This window comes from Leucoraja erinacea, chromosome 31, assembly GCF_028641065.1.
Source record: "Leucoraja erinacea ecotype New England chromosome 31, Leri_hhj_1, whole genome shotgun sequence".
NCBI classification, from domain to species: Eukaryota; Metazoa; Chordata; class Chondrichthyes; order Rajiformes; family Rajidae; genus Leucoraja; species Leucoraja erinaceus.
Window position 1 is genome coordinate 10,774,150 of NC_073407.1, and position 17,571 is coordinate 10,791,720.

General features: G+C 41.6%; 1 protein-coding gene and 1 long non-coding RNA gene across 11 annotated transcripts in view; both read right to left on the reverse strand.

The window, feature by feature from the left end:
• Positions 1–419: 419 nt before the first annotated feature.
• LOC129711908 (uncharacterized) lies at positions 420–7,668 on the reverse strand. Its single transcript, XR_008725951.1, has 2 exons — positions 3,530–7,668; positions 420–1,567 (listed from the first exon to the last, which is right to left on the reverse strand). It is a non-coding gene; the product is annotated as an uncharacterized LOC129711908 (long non-coding RNA).
• Positions 7,669–8,063: 395 nt separating this feature from the next.
• Positions 8,064–17,571, reverse strand: part of znf618 (zinc finger protein 618) — an 88,852-nt gene continuing 79,344 nt past the window's right edge. For 9 of the 10 annotated variants that reach the window (XM_055659917.1, XM_055659916.1, XM_055659920.1 and 6 more), the window contains 3 exons: positions 15,835–15,912; positions 12,623–12,829; positions 8,064–11,377 (listed from right to left, as the gene is read on the reverse strand). In XM_055659917.1, coding sequence (XP_055515892.1) covers positions 9,870–11,377; positions 12,623–12,829; positions 15,835–15,912 — 1,793 coding nt within the window. In that variant the 3' untranslated portion in view covers positions 8,064–9,869. The remainder of the gene's footprint in view (positions 11,378–12,622; positions 12,830–15,834; positions 15,913–17,571) is intronic. The other variant, XM_055659918.1, reaches the window with a different exon arrangement.

The window sequence follows — 17,571 nt, forward strand, 5'->3', positions numbered from 1 at the left end:
ATAGGTGATAATGAGTCCACATATGAGACAGAGTGCTGGAGTAACTCGGGTCAGGCAAGAACTGTGGAGAACATAGATCGGCAACGTTGAGTCCAGACCCTTCTTTAGCAAAGTTTAATCATTAATTGAAGTGAGCACAAAAAAATCCCGACGACACAGTTGGCAACAGAGGGAAGGCACGGCGGGAGGCTTTGCACTGAAAGAAGGCAGCAACACCAAATATCGCCTTCTTTCTTTTCTTCTCTCCATCTTCCACTCCGTCCTGATCCCCTGCTCTCCCTCTTTTGCTGCAGTGTGACATGCACAATCTGACATGTACACATGGCTGAACAGAGCTATTTCAGGCCAGCGGTCATCTGGGGCATTGCTTTCCACATTTTGCATTGGATTATTTCTCGATCAAAATCATAAGCCGGTGCAGGTCAAATTCGGAATCCTACTTTATTATTTCTGAATCTTATCTTTGAAATGACACAAAAAAATTATTCAGAGCCTCATTATTTTAATGAGCACTCCTGAGATAGGAAAGAAAATACTCCAAAGTCCTCAAGCTTTAAAAATCCAATTAAAATTCCATAAATATTTGACATTTAATCTAAAGTCACTGAAGAGAGAATACACAGATTCAACACTTACAATAGCTTGTGAATATTTTATGTCGACTTTTCAGTTCTCTAATTATACAGTTCCAATTAAAATACCATAAATATTTGACATTCCATCTGAAATCACTAAAATGAGCACAATTTGTGCAGATGAAGTATTTAAGGAAGATGCTCCATTTGCCTAATCGGATGATTTTAATTCTAGAATTGTATTTCTTTCCGAAGCAAACTAACAGATTCAACCGATAAAGATTAGCAAGGCCGTGTGAAGTTTGACGTTTTAACACAGGAATTTCACCTCCCCTCCCAGAGTCACACAGCACGACAACAGGCCTTTTGGCCCAACTTGCCCGTTCTAACCAGAATCCCCGATCTGAGCCTGCATTTGGCCCATGTCCCTCCAAACCTTTCCTATCAGTGCACCTGTCCAAATGTCCATTAAGTATTGTGTTTGAACCTGCCTCAACTATCTCCTGTGGCAGCTCGTTCCATATACCCACTGGGAGATAAAGTGGCCGCTCAGGTATCTATTAAATGTCCCCTCGCACCCTAAACCTATATCCTCTGGTCCTCGATTCCTTAACCCTAGGATAAAGAATGTGCATTCATCCAATCTATTCCTCTCATAATGTTAAACCTGCCCCGCACATCTCCCTAAAACTTAGCCCCGCTCACCTTAAAGCTATGCCCTCACGTCTTTGATCCAATTTCCATCCTGGGAGGTGGGGTGGGTAGCCTTTGTCTACCCGATCTCTGCCATTTATAATTTTATCTACTTTCATCAGGTCCCCCTCAGCCTCTGACGTTCCAGAGAAAACAATCTTATTGAGAACAACAAAGTTTGGAATTCCACATTTCAATTTCTGAAACCCTGGCGCTGCAGTCAGTAGCATTGCTCTTTCATCGACGACACAGTTTTGCAGCTTTCTCCTACATGTACATCCGGCATTGTCATACCATTCCTGTTGTAAAATAGCATGAAGTTGTGTTTATGATCACTTACTAAGCCAGTATACTGTTTGCAAACTCTCAGGCCCAAAAGACCAAATTTTGCATCCTTCAGATACATCATCATTTTAAAATTTAAAATTACTTTTATTACTTAAAAAAACATTTTTTTTTCTTCCTTTAATTACTTATGTTTCATGGTCTGCAAAATTTTTTTTTTTTTTTAAACCAAACTAAAATTTCTTCTTTTTTACATGTCTGTTTGTTCTCTGAGAATTCCTAGATGCAATTAGCTTGACAGTAGTCAAGCTGGGCACTAAGGCCTTGGAACTGACACTGAATTCAAGGGATATATATAAGGAGACAAAAGTGCTGGAGCAATTCAGTGGATCAGGTAGCATCTTTGGAGAACATTGATAGGTGATGTTTCAGGTTTATTATTATCACCTGTATTAAGGTAGTGAAATGCTCTTTTTTTGCATGCTATCCCATTAAATCGGATCATTCTATGCACGAGTAGAATCAAGCCACACACAAGTACTACAGGTAGTGCCAAGAGAAAAATGTGTGTGCAGAATAGTAGCGTTAAAGAGATTATTGTGAGTACAGCTAGAAATCCTGATAGATTTACAGTTGGAATAGAGATTTAGAAGAGTGAAGCTTTTGTATTGGATGATAGCAGATGCTCTTCTGGGACAGTCGTGCAAAGAGTCACCATACTCTGGCATCATCTTGCATCAACCCTCGTTAAAAAAAATTATAGGTGACCTCGGCACGACAACGACGGACAGACACCATTTCGAGTTGGCACCTGTGAAGACTTCAGCAGAGAGGAAATAGCTGGTAGACATAGGTGAGAGCAGCAGGGTTGGGGCAAAAACTGGCAAGTGACAGGTGGATCCAGATAAAGACAAATTGATAGGCACAGTAGACAAGGGTGGATATAGGAACCAAGGTTGGAGGTGGTAAATGGTGAAGCCAAAGGACTGCAGATTGTGGAATCTGCCAAGACTGGAAGGTTCTTTCCCAGTACCAAAATGTGTTCACCGACATTCTCCAGCAACGTTGCCTTTGGTGTTAAAACGATCTCAATGCTAACAAACGGTTTGGCAAATGCGGCTTATTGTTGTTTGAAGCTGGCGAAAGTTATTTCACTAAAAAGATCCTTTGGTCATAGTTGGAGCACTTCTCCAAGGGTATTGCTGGCAGTTGAGTGTGAAGCTAAAAATTAGAATTGGTAGATGCTGAGAACCATTTGTTTTATTAAGTTGAACTAGACCATTCAGCCTATCGTCTACCCCGCCATTCAATCATGGCAGATCTATTTTTCCCTCTCAACACCATTCTCCTGCCTTCTCCCCATAACCCCTCACACCAGTACAAATCAATAACCTATCAATCTCTACTGGAAAAATATCCATTGACGGCCTCCACAACTGTCTGTGGCAATGAATTCCAGATTCACCACTCTGACTAAAGAAATTCCTCTCCTCCATTCTAAAGGTACGTCCTTTTATTCTGAGGCTATGGCTTCTGATCTCGACTCTCCCACCAGTGGCAACATTCTCTCCACATCCACTCTATCAATGCCCTTCACTATTCGGTAAGTTTCAATGAGGTCCCCCACTCATCATTCTAAACTCTAGCGAGTACAGGCCCAGTGTCGTCAAACACTCATCATTAACCCAATCGTCCCTGGGATCATTCTCGTGGACCTTCTTTCTCAAGGTCCATTGAAATTTTATATACCTGAAAATGTTCTCCCCTCAGCCAGCTACCCCTTTCCAAAGAAAACACTGGCTTGCCCAATTTTTCCTCAGCTACAACTTATCAATCCTTGGAACATCCTTGGAAGTGAGCAAAATAATCAACAAGGAGAATAAAATAGAGAAGTCTTACGTAAATTATCAAGCTTTACAGAAGCCTCAGATATCAACAGAAATGTTTACATTTTTACAGCCGTCACTTTGACTTACCTTCTGATGTGCCCGCTGATTTGGGTTAGTTCTCACAGACATTCTACTTGAAAAGAGAAACTAATTAGCTGTGCGCAAAACAAGTCCCCCTATGTTTGAATCACTATTTTCTGCCAACCCTCAGGTCAGTGGAACAAAAGAATTAGAGACACAGAAACTACAGTTGGTGGAATCTTAAGCAAAGCACAAAAGGCTGGAGGAACTCAGCAGGTCATGCAGCATCTGTGTAGGAAATGGACAGGCAACATTTCAGGTTCTAGATCCTTCTTCAGCCTGAATCACAGCTCAGGTTAAGGAGTTACATTGGAGATGGGATAGCATAGTTCTAGTATGAATGGGTGATCAATGGTCGGTGTGGATTTGGTGGGCCGTAGGACCCCATTTACAAGCTGTTTCTTTACGCTAAACATGAACACATGGATTTAGAAAAACTTCACCTTACATTGATAGAAAACAATTCTTTTTCTGTCAGATGCACAACAGTATCAAAATAGATTGCACTGTTTTAAGGGGTTTTATTTTAGAATTGTTTCTCAAGCTGCAGTTTAAACTTAGTACTGCCAAAGGGATAGATTTTAGGATATTAAAGAAATTAAGGGAGACGGACTTAGTACTGTCAAGCTAATGGACCTGCTGCAATCTTACTGAATGGTGGAGCTGACACCAGGGGCCGAGTGCAGGATTACAGCTCATTCTCTCAAACCTGCTCCGATGTGCAGGAAATGCTGGTGGGATGTTGCCAAGTCTCCAATACATTCTTCTTAAACAGAGGTGCCACCATTGTGATTTTCTCCAGGAAACATCAGAATCAGAGTAGAACTGACAACTTAAAATGATGTCCCTTGTATGCTTTTGGATTTAATTGGCTCAAAAATCTATTTCATACTGTGAAAACGTTTAAACAACACAATTCACCAGACCAGTAAGTCACAATTTCTGTTTAATTCATATATACAGGTCAACAAGCCTGACTGTGGTAAAGACTGGTTTGCACCGGGTGATTAACAATTCAATGTAAGTTGTGCTCCTTTGAATAAAGCTCCCCATTTATGCGGCTCTAATTGAATTTGAAACTACAGAGTGCCTTACACTGAACAGAATTTTACATATCCTTTAGCCTGAAATGTGTAATTTTTTTCTCTCCCTGTCAAAATGAGTGGCAGTTAGGAATTTATAGGATAATTTAGAAAAGGGATGATGCAGTATCACCTCTAGCTGAGCAATGTGTTAAAAATGCCAGATATTTATTCTTGTCTCAGATAAATCCAATTATTCGAGACATTACACAGATGAAACACCGGCCCTTTGGCCCACCATATGCTAACCATCAAGCAGCCATCTACATTAATTCCGTGTACCAGCACTTGGTCTTACCCATCCAAGTTCTCATCTTGATATTTCACTGTTGTGAGAGTCTCTGCCTCCAACGCCCCTCCAGGTGGTAAGTTCCAGATTTCAGGTGAAAGGTTCTTTCTCAGATTCTTTCTAAACCTTCCACCCTTTAGCCTAATCTTATTCCCTCCATTATTGTAGATACCTCCAGTTACCCGAGAACATTTCCTACTTTCTACAACCCTCCATTTTATATGCCTCCATCAGCGGGTGCCCCTGGAAACCTTCAGTCTCCTCTACCACAGAGGAAATGAAATCTGCCCATCTGGTCTCTCACCACTAAAACACTCCACCCCAGGGGAATGTGCCGAGTCTGCATTGCACCTCGTCCAATACAGCATCTTTCCTATAGTGTGGAAAGCAGAACTGGACACAGCACCCCAGCTGTGGCTGAACCGATCTTTACAAAGTTATATCATAACCCCTCTGCTCTGATATTCTACACCCTGGCTTATGTAGGCAGGTATCCCCGGTGCCTTCCTAACTTGGGCTGCCACCATCAGGAATCTTTGGACTGGTAACGAGGTCGCCCTGTTCATGGGGCTCTACCATTCATTGTGTGTTCTACACTTCATAGTATTTACTGGAACTAAATCCCACCTGCCAATTTTCTTGTGCATATTGTCAAATGATCTAAATATCCTCCTCACTATTAACATCAATTAGGGTAATCTGCAAACTTGCAAATCACACCTCCTACATTCATAACCAAATTGTTATTCAATTTATATTGCAAGGGTCCCAGCACTGTTCCCTACAGTTATCATCATTGGAGGTCACTTGAAACGAGTATGACTGTCCTCTCCTCTCCATAGGGTCATCTACTTGTGGGTCTGCAGATGTCTGTAGAGACCGATCCATGATCCACACCTTGGGGCGACGTGGGCAGTGGAGACTGGCGGTGGCTGGTAGTCGTCGAGCCCCCTTCTCTCTCTTTCCTTACGGTGCTGTCGCTTTGTCTCTGCGACACGGCGTAGTTCCATTTTGTGACATGCAGCTCCTTCCTGCACGGATTTCCTCCAGGAGTGCCTGTCCAGTACAGTGTTGCTCAATGTGACGTGGAATTTCTTCAGACTGTTCTTGATGTTGTCCAAGAAGCGTTTATTTGGCCCACCGTCCTTCCTTCAATTGAGAGTACAGGATTTGTTTAGGGAGACATGTGTTGGACATGCGGATGACATGGCCAGTCCATCGAAGCTGGTGCTGCATTATTGTGGTGGTGATGCTGGTCATGTTGGCTTCCGTCAAAATGCCGATGTTGGTGCGTTTGTTCTCCCAGCTGATTCTCAGAATTTTTCGTAAGGATCTTTGATGGTATTGTTCCACAGCTCTCAGGTGCCTGCTGTAGGTGGTTCATGACTCGGCTCCATACAACAGGGTGGAGAGGACAACGGCTCTGTAGACCAGCAGTTTTGATTGAGCCTTTAGGTCTCGGTCTTCAAAGACTTTTTCTGAGTCTGGCGTAGGCTCCACTGGCACAACTCAGGCGATGGTTGACCTCAGAGTCGATGTCAGCTTTAGAGGATAGAATGCTGCCAAGTTAGGGGAAGTGGCCAAACGTTTTCAAGTGTGGTGTCGTCCACTTTTATAGTGGGCTGGGTAGACGGCTGGTTGGATGGAGGATGATGTAGGACCCGAGTCCTCTTGATATTTAAGGCTAGGCCCATGGTCTATATGCCTTGGCAAAGGCATTCAGGATGTCCTGGAGGTCTTCTGTAGAATGTGTTGCATTGGCGCAGTCGTCCGCGTACTGAAGCTCCATGATGGCAGTGTTACTGACTTTGCTCTTGGCCTTCAACCCATTAAGGTTGAAGAGCCCACCGTCAGTTCTGTAGAGGATTGGGATCCTGTGGCAGCTCTTCACCAATGAGGTGAAGTATGGCAGCAATGAAGACGACAAACAGGGTGGGTGCGATGATGCATCCCTGTTTGACCCCCGTTTCCACAGTGAAGGGCTCAGACTCAGAGCCTCAGTTGCTGAGCACTGTGACCGACATGCTACGCCACTGGTCACAACATATACTATCATCCTGCCAATTATGACCAATTCTGGTTCTAATTTGCTAATTTGTCCTTGATCCTATATACTGCTATAGACCTTTTGCTATAGACCTTATTGAACTCCATGTAATGACTACAATTGCACAACTCTTAATATATCCTGTTACATCTTGGAACCATTCAATCAAGTTGGTCAGACAAGGCCATGTAGACATAGGTAGACACCAAATGCTGGAGAAACTAAGGGTGGGGCAGCATCTATGGAGAGAAGGAATTGGTGAAGTTTTGAGTCGAGACCCTTCTTCAGACATGATTGATTCAATTAAGTTGATCAACTGGACAAGGAAGAACTGGGGCAGTGGCCAGATCATTAGTCCATTGGAGCCACATGGAGCTGCAGATGTTGACATCATAAGTGGAACACAAAGTGCTGAAGTTACTAAGGGAATAAGGCAGCATCTCTGGAGAACATGGATAATGATATTTTAGGTCAGATTATTTTTCTCGTGGAAGGGTTGTGCAGTAGCAGTCTATGTGGAGTTCATATTTAGTCAGATGATGCAGGCTCCCATCTCAGGTATATTGGAGTTTTCAAGAAGGAACTGCAGATGCTGGAAGATCGAAGGAACACAAAACTGCTGGAGAAACTCAGCGGGTGCAGCAGCATCTATGGAGCGAAGGAAATAGGTGACGTTTCGGGCCGAAACCCTTCTTCAGACTGGTGGGGGGTGAGGGGGAGAAGGAAGGAAAAAGCAGGAGGAGACAGGGGGGGGGGATGGGAGGAGACAGCTCGAGGGTTAAGGAAGGGGTGGAGACAGCAAGGGCAAGCAAAATTGGGAGAATTCAACGTTCATGCCATCAGGACGCAAGCTACCCAGGCGGAATACGAGGTGCTGTTCCTTCATATTGGAATACTGGAAGAGTCATGAGAAAATACACACAGAGCACAGACATAATCAAATTAAGACTTCTGAATACATAAGATGTGCCTTGCTGGGTAATATTTGAATAGAATCACCAATCAGATTGGAAGATGATAATTCAGCACTAGGGCTTAATGACCAAGTGGAAGAACAGACCAACTCAGTATACCGCATTGAGTTGTAGAAAGAGTACTCGTGGCAGCAGACACTACAGTAAATTATGTAACTTATTTGTCATTTATTTCAGCCAACTTTAGTACAGATAAACAAGAAAGCTGCCAAAGTCAGAATTGAAATTTAGAGACCGTCTCTGCTGGATTGTTTTCTTTGGAACAAAGGAGACAAAGAGAGATTTAATAGTGGTGCATAAAATTATTAGAGGCCTAGACAGGATAAACAGCAACGAGACATTTCCTTTCCTTTAGCAGAGAGGACAATAACTAGGGGGGCACTTATGTAAGATCATAGGGTAATGGGGAGTTGAGAATTATATTTCCATAATCTGGAGTTCACTGCCTGAAAGAGAGGGGCAAGCAGAAAGTAGTTTTAAAAAGATCAGGACTTGAGAACTGTGCCTGCAGACCCATGGACAGCGCTATGTAATGGGATCAAACTATTGTCTATTTTTGTTTTGCATGGGCACAATAGACTCCTTTGATGCTATACATTGCTTTGCTTTAATGATAAACAAACGGCGGAAATTTATTTTGGTTTTGATATCGGCTTAGGAGTGGATTTACAAACCAGAGGCATTGTACAAAATGGGGAATGGAAGAGAGTTGCTCTGCGCAGTGATATTTTGTTCAGTTATGTTTCGCATCAAAGATTTCCAGACACTTTCGTCAGTAGTGGCACACTGTTTTTGGATTGTTGTATTTTCATATTTGGTTGAGTATGGCTTTCATAGTTTAAAATAAAACCAGTTAAAATCAAACAAGTTCAACATTTGCTAACACATCCCTTTCATGTCTCAAAAGGAGCAGTTACTGAGCAATCTTTGCCATATATATATATATATATATTATATGTATATATATAGCAGGTATCTGAAAGTCAGACATTCCTCTCACTGAACTGATAAATATTTAATATTAAATTCTCATCGTTCCACATCAATTTGGACATCAAATTTCATAGTCTGGGAACTTTCTATTCAGAGAACATGACATTTTAATAATATAAATGACTGTCAGATAACCACTTTTGAAATAGCAGACATCTCATATAGAAGATAATAGTTCCACTGATTTTGACAAGTAATATACAACAGCACCATCTGCAACATTGCAATTAGAGACAATTGCCCATGTTAAAGGTGGTTATCAGTACAAAGCCAGGAGAACACAGGCAGAGTGGAAAACCGTGAAAGACTTGAACTTTGGCTGGGAATCGGACTTCTCAACTCCCATTATCTGCTGCCTTTTTTTAAACAGTTGAGAATAAAACCATTTTATCCTTTGCGTATTTGGTACACACAAACAGGGCATTGGCAGAGACAACAGTAACATGATTGAGGGCGTGTAGATTTGACCCTGGTGGCTGTTGGAAGCGCAAAATAAACAAGCTACAGATTTTCCATAGCTTAATGCATGCTCCAATTCTGGCTTGGTGACTTCAATTAAAATGTAGCATTAGCCAATGTGTTGCAAACTGTGCAACCAATACAGCCCATGTCCTTGGTCCAGGAAACACGTTCAATGAACAACACTAACTATTTACTTAGGTTAATAATAGCATGGCCCAAAAACAGTCAATTGATACCCATCCTGTTATTTCCTGGGTACAGATCAGGGATCAACTTTGGGAAATTCCTGGCCTGCATTGTCCAACCACTCACTGGACAGGCCCAATGAGCCATCGGGGGAGGGGGCAGCTCACCGAGAACGTCTCGACAAATACCACGTAGATCACAGAAATAAGACACAAAAATGATCACAGTAAGAAAAAAGTTATGTAATAAAACGGACTTCACCACCTGGGTTAAGTTTTGCTTTAAAGCACCAATGTGTCAGTCAGAGAGGCAGCTACTGCAGGTTGGATTTCAGAAACATTAGTTTGTTCATCACCTCTGGTGTCAGCTGCTTCTTCTGCTTTCCTGAAAATGTCTCAAGGTTATTCAGACAGCCACTTCTCGCACCAACTGCTGGCACAGCCAAAAGCCAGAAGGCAAGTTTGGCTAACTTGGGATGCTTTTGAGTGGTATTTGACCAGTAACTAAACAGATCTGTTGTTTTATTGGGCACAGGTTCCTTTAGATATTGAAATACTTCCTCTTTGCGTTCATCCCGATTTGCCTCCGAGGGGTTTTTCGGGTTTTCACTAATCCCGCGCACTCTCTTTCTCGCTGGCTGAAATTCAACGACATCTTCGCAAGACTGCCCAATATCCGAAATCATTTCACACACTCGACTAATTACTTCCTCTTGTTGGTAATGCGGCACCGACCTCAAATGCTTAGAGTGTGGGTCAAGCACCATTGCTACTTTGTGAGCATTCTCCATTTTGAAGTTCTCCTTCAAAGATTCCAGAAAGAGGTGGCAGAGTTTGCTTACACTGCCTGCGTCGTTAGCTTTGGAAGTGAAGAGTTTCTCTAGTTTGATGTAGGTTGGGAGCACAAGCTGCAATGTTGGTTTGTTTTCACAACTCAGTTCAATTACAGCCTGCTTCACTGGTGTCAAAATGGCAGCAAGATTACTCAACAAAGTTTTATTGCAATTTTGGAAGTGTTTGAGTTCCTTTCTGCTGCTGATTAATTCTCGTAATTGTTCATACTTGTCATGTACGAGGAGGAGAGAGTCTGCAACAGAATTCCAACAACAAGGAGCCTGATGCCCTTCAAGAATGCTGGACAACTCTGGAGTGCCAGTTCCTTGTTCCAGTGAACTCATTATCTGTATGCAGTTACTCACAAGTTCAGTAACCTCTGGCATGTTTTGTGCCTGCAATGTTCTTTCATTAAGTACACTCCTTACTGTTGAGTTCAATGCACAGGCTGAACATCGCAGGCACATCCCAGCTTTCAACAATGCGGCAGAGCTGACTTTGCTATCCGTGACATAGATCGTTTGCATCTCTGACATGACAAATTCTGAAAGGACATTCAAGACCCACTGGTGAACCTGCTCACCAGTTTCTTTCCCATCGACCTCTTTAATACCCAGCACATACCTTTTAATTTGCAACCCCTCCACCTGATGTGCTGTTAGGATGTAGAAAGACTCCGACCCCACATTCTGACAATGACAGGTGACGCCTATCCCCCAGCAAGCGTTACTGCCCAGTGCACATGTCACTTTGACCTTCACCTGGTTGTACATTCTGGGTAGGTGTTTCAGAGCAAGAGTGTTCATATCCCCAAGGACATCACCTACAGGGAAGGATCCATAACGTGCTCCGATGTCCACGAGTGTCTGTGCAAGCTTCACAAAGTCTTTGCCATTAATCACAGGAAGTGCTTTCAGATCAGCGCACATCACCCTCAGCAACTTCTCGGCAACATGTTGGCGTTCTTTTTCAAGGACAGAGCTATTCACTGCAAATAAAAATTAAATATATAATACTTCCCACCAAAGTGACAGCTTTGCAATCTGTATATTGCTGTTGCAATTTGAATAATTGAGATGGTTAAGCTTAATGAATTCTCATTATCAACTGAAAGCCCTCCGTGAAAAGACAATGATGGCTAAAACTCCCTTGAGTTCTTTTCGTATGTCTATAACAGGTTGAGCCTGTGAAACAATGGAAAGGACAATAACATTATCTAGCCTTATACAGAAGTAAAATACAATTATTATAGAACAATGTTAGTAAGACGGGGAATACCAATTAATTCCATAGGTTTATTTGAAATTAATAGTGCAGTACAGAATAAAAAGATTTGACTTCAAATTTTAGACTTTAGGAGATATTCTACATTGTTTTGGTACAAACCCATTTCAGATGAGGCCAATCATGTTCACAGCCTTCCTTAGTACCTTTCTAACTGAAGGTGATCTTGATGGGAACTACACAAGCCAGTGTATTTGGAGCATTCACCAAAATCCTGCATCATTTCTCGGGTTCATAGCATTTTATATTTCTGGGCAAACTAAATGGGCTATGGAAAGCACTGCAGAATGCAGGTGATCAATTCCGTGGAACTAAATGAGATTAGTCTAGACAGTTGGTCAGTGCAGACATGGTGAGCCAAATGAATGGTCTCTGTGTTGTACAAATTTGACAAGTGACAGGAGTACGAGGAAAATCTTTTTAAAATGGAAATAATTATCTAGAACTCATAGCATGTAAAAGTGGCTAAAGTTTGATCAGACTGGGTTTTAAAAGAGGAGCTGAGAATAATTTGCAGGGCTGCAGGGAAAAGGCTGCACGCGACTGACAAAATTGTTTTAGAAAGACTGGCTCAGACTCAATGGATTAAACAGCCTCTTTGAGCCTTGTTTAAAAACTCAAGAGTACATACCGCCACAGGGGGCAAGAGCACGGTGCTTACCATCATAGGGGGGTTCGTCAAGGTATACACAGCTGCAGGGAGCTTCTGGAGTGTACATAGAAGTACAGGGGGCTTCAGCAGTGTACACACCACCAAAGCTTCAGCAGTGTGCATAACATTACAGGGGGCTTCAAAACTGTACATAACATTGCTGGTGTTTTAAGGAGCGTACATACATATAGGAGACTTCAGGGCTGTACATACTATGACAGGGGGATTCAGTTGTGCACAAGTATGTGTGCGCTAAGTAAATAAATGTTCATGTGAGGGATTCAGGAGTGTACATACCATCATTTGTGCAGTTACTCTGGCGATGGGCATTCTTCTTCTCTGGAGAAGCAGCAGCTGTAGCAACAACAGGGGTAGTGGATGTAGTGGCGGCAGCAGCAGCAGAAGCGGTGGCGGCGGCGGCAGTAGCAGTAGTAGTCGTCGTTGTCGTCGTCGACGTCCGTGGTGATTGCACTTGTTTAATCGCTATGCTGTTTTCATTATCAGCTACAATAAAAGAAAAGTCATGGCTTAAATGTCGGGTGGAATGAAAAGATCGACTTCAGTGGTCTCAGTTGTTTGGACAAATTCTTGGTGCAACTTGCTGCGATGACCACCGAGCCCAAAATGAAATCTACAGCTCCTCTCCCCTACCATGCCGTCCCTGGGCACCATACCACGTCGGATTACTTTTGTTCCCAGTATAAATGGTCTCCCCCATTTTCCATTTATTCTGCAGCTGGCAATGGGCACATTGTGGGAAATGGTTCAATGGAGGGAAACCACCCATCTAACAGCTGTACCAAGTCAGGAGCAAAAAAAAATCTGCTGGAGGAACTCAGCGGGTTGAACAGCATCTGCGGAGGCAAAAGAATTGTTGATATTTAGGTCAGGACCATGCATCAGGACTAAATCTTGTGTCAATGTAATACATCTGTGTTCTCCACATAGCACACTCTGCACATGAGGTGACCAAAGTGGAAGGAGCCTCAGGGGTGGTTACATTGTTGGATAAGTATTCAGGTGATTTAATCATAATCAGGAATTCCAAGTTTCAACTCATAATGGCACTTGGCGTTTTAAATTCAATTTAATAATCTGGAATTAAATAGTTACATGGTTAAAGTGTAGAATTCAATTTATTTCACTAATACTCTTCAGGAATGGAAATTTGCCACTCAGATTTTCTGGTTTAATGTGACAATTCTCAAATGCCCCATAAGATGCCCCAACAATTCACTTTGTTCATGAGACAACCAGCTATAGACAATGCTGACCAGTCAGTGAAAGCCGCATCACTCGAATAAGTAAAATGATCAAGAGATTGAAATAAATTTCAAGAGATTGAAATGCATCAAGAGATTTTCCATTGGTAACGAAATATCCAAAATGTAATTTTTGACAAAATGTGTTAAGGGATATGTCTATTCTAAACAGTGGTTTTGAGGTAACCACATGGTTCCCCCCCCCGCCCCCCCCCCCAGAGTCTAACATAGATGTGACCAAGTACAATAGATTTCCTTCCGAAAGGATATCAGATGATTTTTTACAATACAATAGCTTCATATTATTACTGAGAATAATAGACCTTTTAAAATTCCAAATTATTTAATGACATGTTAATTACGAACAGTGGGATTTGAACTCATGCCCCTGATTAATGTAGCCCATGGTTCTGGATCAAGCAACGTAACCATTGTGCTACCTTATAAGGGCACAACCTGCAACGGTGCATTGCCAACTGGACATAAATCCACAAACTTTCATTTATGCATTATGGCTAAAATCATCATACGATTCATCTACTTTTTGACATTCATCAGTCATACAACAATAGACGCTCTTAAAATCAGGATAGTTTTTATGAACCATGAACTAATTATATTCCAAATACTTTCATCAACTCCCCATCTGCAAATTACTCCTAAATATTATTAATTGGGCAACTGCTTTCACTTGTATGTAAGCGGAGGAACTCTTCATCCTAACAAGTTGAAGGACTGGAGAGGATTTGAAGATTTATTTCAAGCACAGGTAGTTCTGTGAACTGTAATTCACGTTTCCTGAACATGAAATGGATACAATATAATCAATAAATTAGGGAACTATTTATATTATGTGGGTATAATTGGTTATAATGCGATTATGGAAATTGACAAGAAAATTGGCGGGGAAAAAAAGTAATGGAAAATAATGCGTCCATGCAGCCTCCCTGCAGTAATCAACACCATTGCCTCACAATAATACAACTACTACTTTAACTACAAGTGGCCATTGAAATTGACCACAATCTCTTCCATTGACACTTGAGCAACGTAACATACAACCTTTAGTATATTTAGCTTGCAGCAACAAAAATAAACTTAGATATTGAAAATACCTCTATGTTTTTTAATTATGCGTGGTAAAATAAGTTACTACAAGCTTGAAACTTTCTCGCTCCTAACCCTCTTTTCCCCACTGACACAATTGCTTTTATAAAGTGATTTTCTATAATGAAGTTTCTTGGGAATGCAACTCTTACACGTTATAGCAGAACTAATTTAGTAGTTGCCTGGAATTCTGTCTGAAGGATTGAAAGCATTTCCAAATCACACGACCTGCTGCAAAAGCGGCTCCAGGTAGATCTTTAGATTGCAGGTCGCTTATAAATGTCCCTTACATTTTAAAATATCATAATGAATACCAAGCAAACCATAGTTTGTCTTCCATGGTCCTTTGCCAAACTCATTTCAGTCCGATTATATAAGCCATGGGGTGCTTTACAAAATTATTTTAAAAGTTTATAAAAGTCAGAATTGTACAGCACAAAAAAAGGCTCTTCGGACCAGCACATCCATGTAGAGAGGATGTGAGAGCAGAAGGTCAATAGCTTGCTGAAAGTGGTGATGGAGCAAAGGCAGAATTTGACATGCTTGCCTTCACAAGCTGAGACATTAAATGTAAGGATCATGACGTTATATTCCTGCTGTACCAAAATATTGGGTTGACTGCAGTTAAGAGTATTGTTTCCAGTTCTGGTCGTCACATTGCAGGACAGATGGAGTGGCAACAGAGAGTGTACAGAAAATCCCTACCATAATGTTGCCTGAAACATACAGCTCTAGTTACAGGGAGATATTGAATACGCTAGGTTTATTCTCACTGGAGACCGAGGGGTGACCTTAGAGGTTTTTGTAATTACGAGATGCATTGATGGGAGAGATAGTCGAGTCCTTCTCCCAGGGGATGGGAGTCTGGAACTCAAGCATACAGGTCTAAGGTGAGAGGGGAGAGATTTAAAGGAGACCAGCGGTCAGGTTTTTCCACATAGTAGAAGAAGGTTATCGGGAACAAGCAGCTATGAATCTGGACTGTTAGGTCTCTGTTCATCAACATTCTGGACCATACATTAACAATCTTAGTTCAACAACTTTTGATGAACGAAAATGTGACTTGGATCCTATTTATAGTAAAAAAGATTTCACATGGAGTGAACCAATATAATTGTCAAGGAAAGAAATTAAACTTACCTGCGTGGGAATTCATGTGCTCTATTAGATTGTTGTAAAACTGGAACTGAATCCCACATGCCCCACACGTGTACTGCTCTTAAGTGGAACAAAAAAGATAAAAATCAAAATGATAAAATCAATGCCATTATGGGAACATTGTGCTTCCTAAGGTTGCCAACAACCACATATAGAATTCCCTAACTAAAAGGAAACATGGTTATAAAATTGTAACGAGGTATGCCAATTTTCCTTTCCATCCATGGAGGCAGAGGACGCACAACCTCCCCCCAAATCCACCCAAGCACCGTGAAAGGAACGCGATGGAAGCAGAAATCTAGAAGCCTAAAGCACATACGGCCAAAATCTTTTTTTTTTGGAGGGCAGGTGGAAATGTGGTGAGATTGTGGCTGCAAGCTACAGGCAGGATTCCCATTTCTATATTATTAGTAAAAAACATATCAACCTGGGCTGCTAAGAGATCTATCCATAATTTTCCCTTGAGTACCAATAATCATTTTGCCAACTTGGCTTACCCCAGAAGCTGAGGTTAGGGCGGATCTGGCAGCAGGTGGTACCTATGCTGCAGTGAAAATTGCCAAGATTGGTGAGATGCCAACTTTGCGTCTATAGCTCTAACTTTACTTGCATCTCAAGGCATGGATGGGACTTCTGTTAGTCATTCAGCAGGCTAGGTACGAAGAATTATTGTCAGCACTGGATTGCTAGGACCAAGGAACCATCGGGTAAAATGAGTGCAAGGATATACCACAGTGACATCCCTGGCAATGATGCAGTTAATTTCAGAAAATCAATGGACAGTTGCAGCCATGTAAAAACCTTTTGCAATAAGCGTGCGAGTACTGCACACCAGTCAGTTGGAAAATTTGATACACCTCAGGTTTTTGTTGGCAACCCTAGTGCTCTCAGATGTAAACTGCAAAAACATAATCCTTAATCATGACCAACACACCAGCTTTTCTGTGGAGCACATCGCCACCGTTAAATAGCACGTTAAAGTTTCTACGCTTTGCTTGCAAGCCAGTACAACCATCAGCATCGAGATGCTGAACCAATTCCCTTCACACTGATGACAACATAGATGGCGGAACTAATAAAAACAAAGAGGAAATGAGTTGAAGTAAAAAAAAACGATCAAAACCAGGTGGCAGATCTCCTGCACAAAAACGGCTCTGCTGACAAATTAAATCCACCACAGCAAAAAAAAATAGTATTTAAATATGCAGAAGTAAGCTTTGCAATAATGTGGCCAAAATCTTTAAAAAAATTGAAATGTAACATGTCACAGTACTTTTATTTGCTTAAATCAAATTAAAATCCAACAAATGCAAAATCATAGAAATAATCTGTGTTTTATTGCTCCATAAGACATCCAGCTACTTTTGATTGGCAATTCAAAGGACAAAGTATTTTCTCTTTAACTGTTTTGTGTGTTAAAAGCAGCCAATCACAACTACACATTGGTTTATCTAATACAAGTTACGGACACACAATTATAACATATGGAAAGCGGTTTGGCAGACAGCAAATGTATTTAGTCACAATGAATACATGCACACCATGGCTCCAGGAAATACCATTCACAACATACAGTGCAGCAATCTCTGACAGCACTTGCCAAATATTCACTACACAGACGGAAACGCCCCCCACCATCTCCAAGAGTTATCAGCAAAAGGCAATAAAGCTGGCCTAGTCAGTGAGGTGCACATCCCTGGGCTGGATTAAAATATGTCC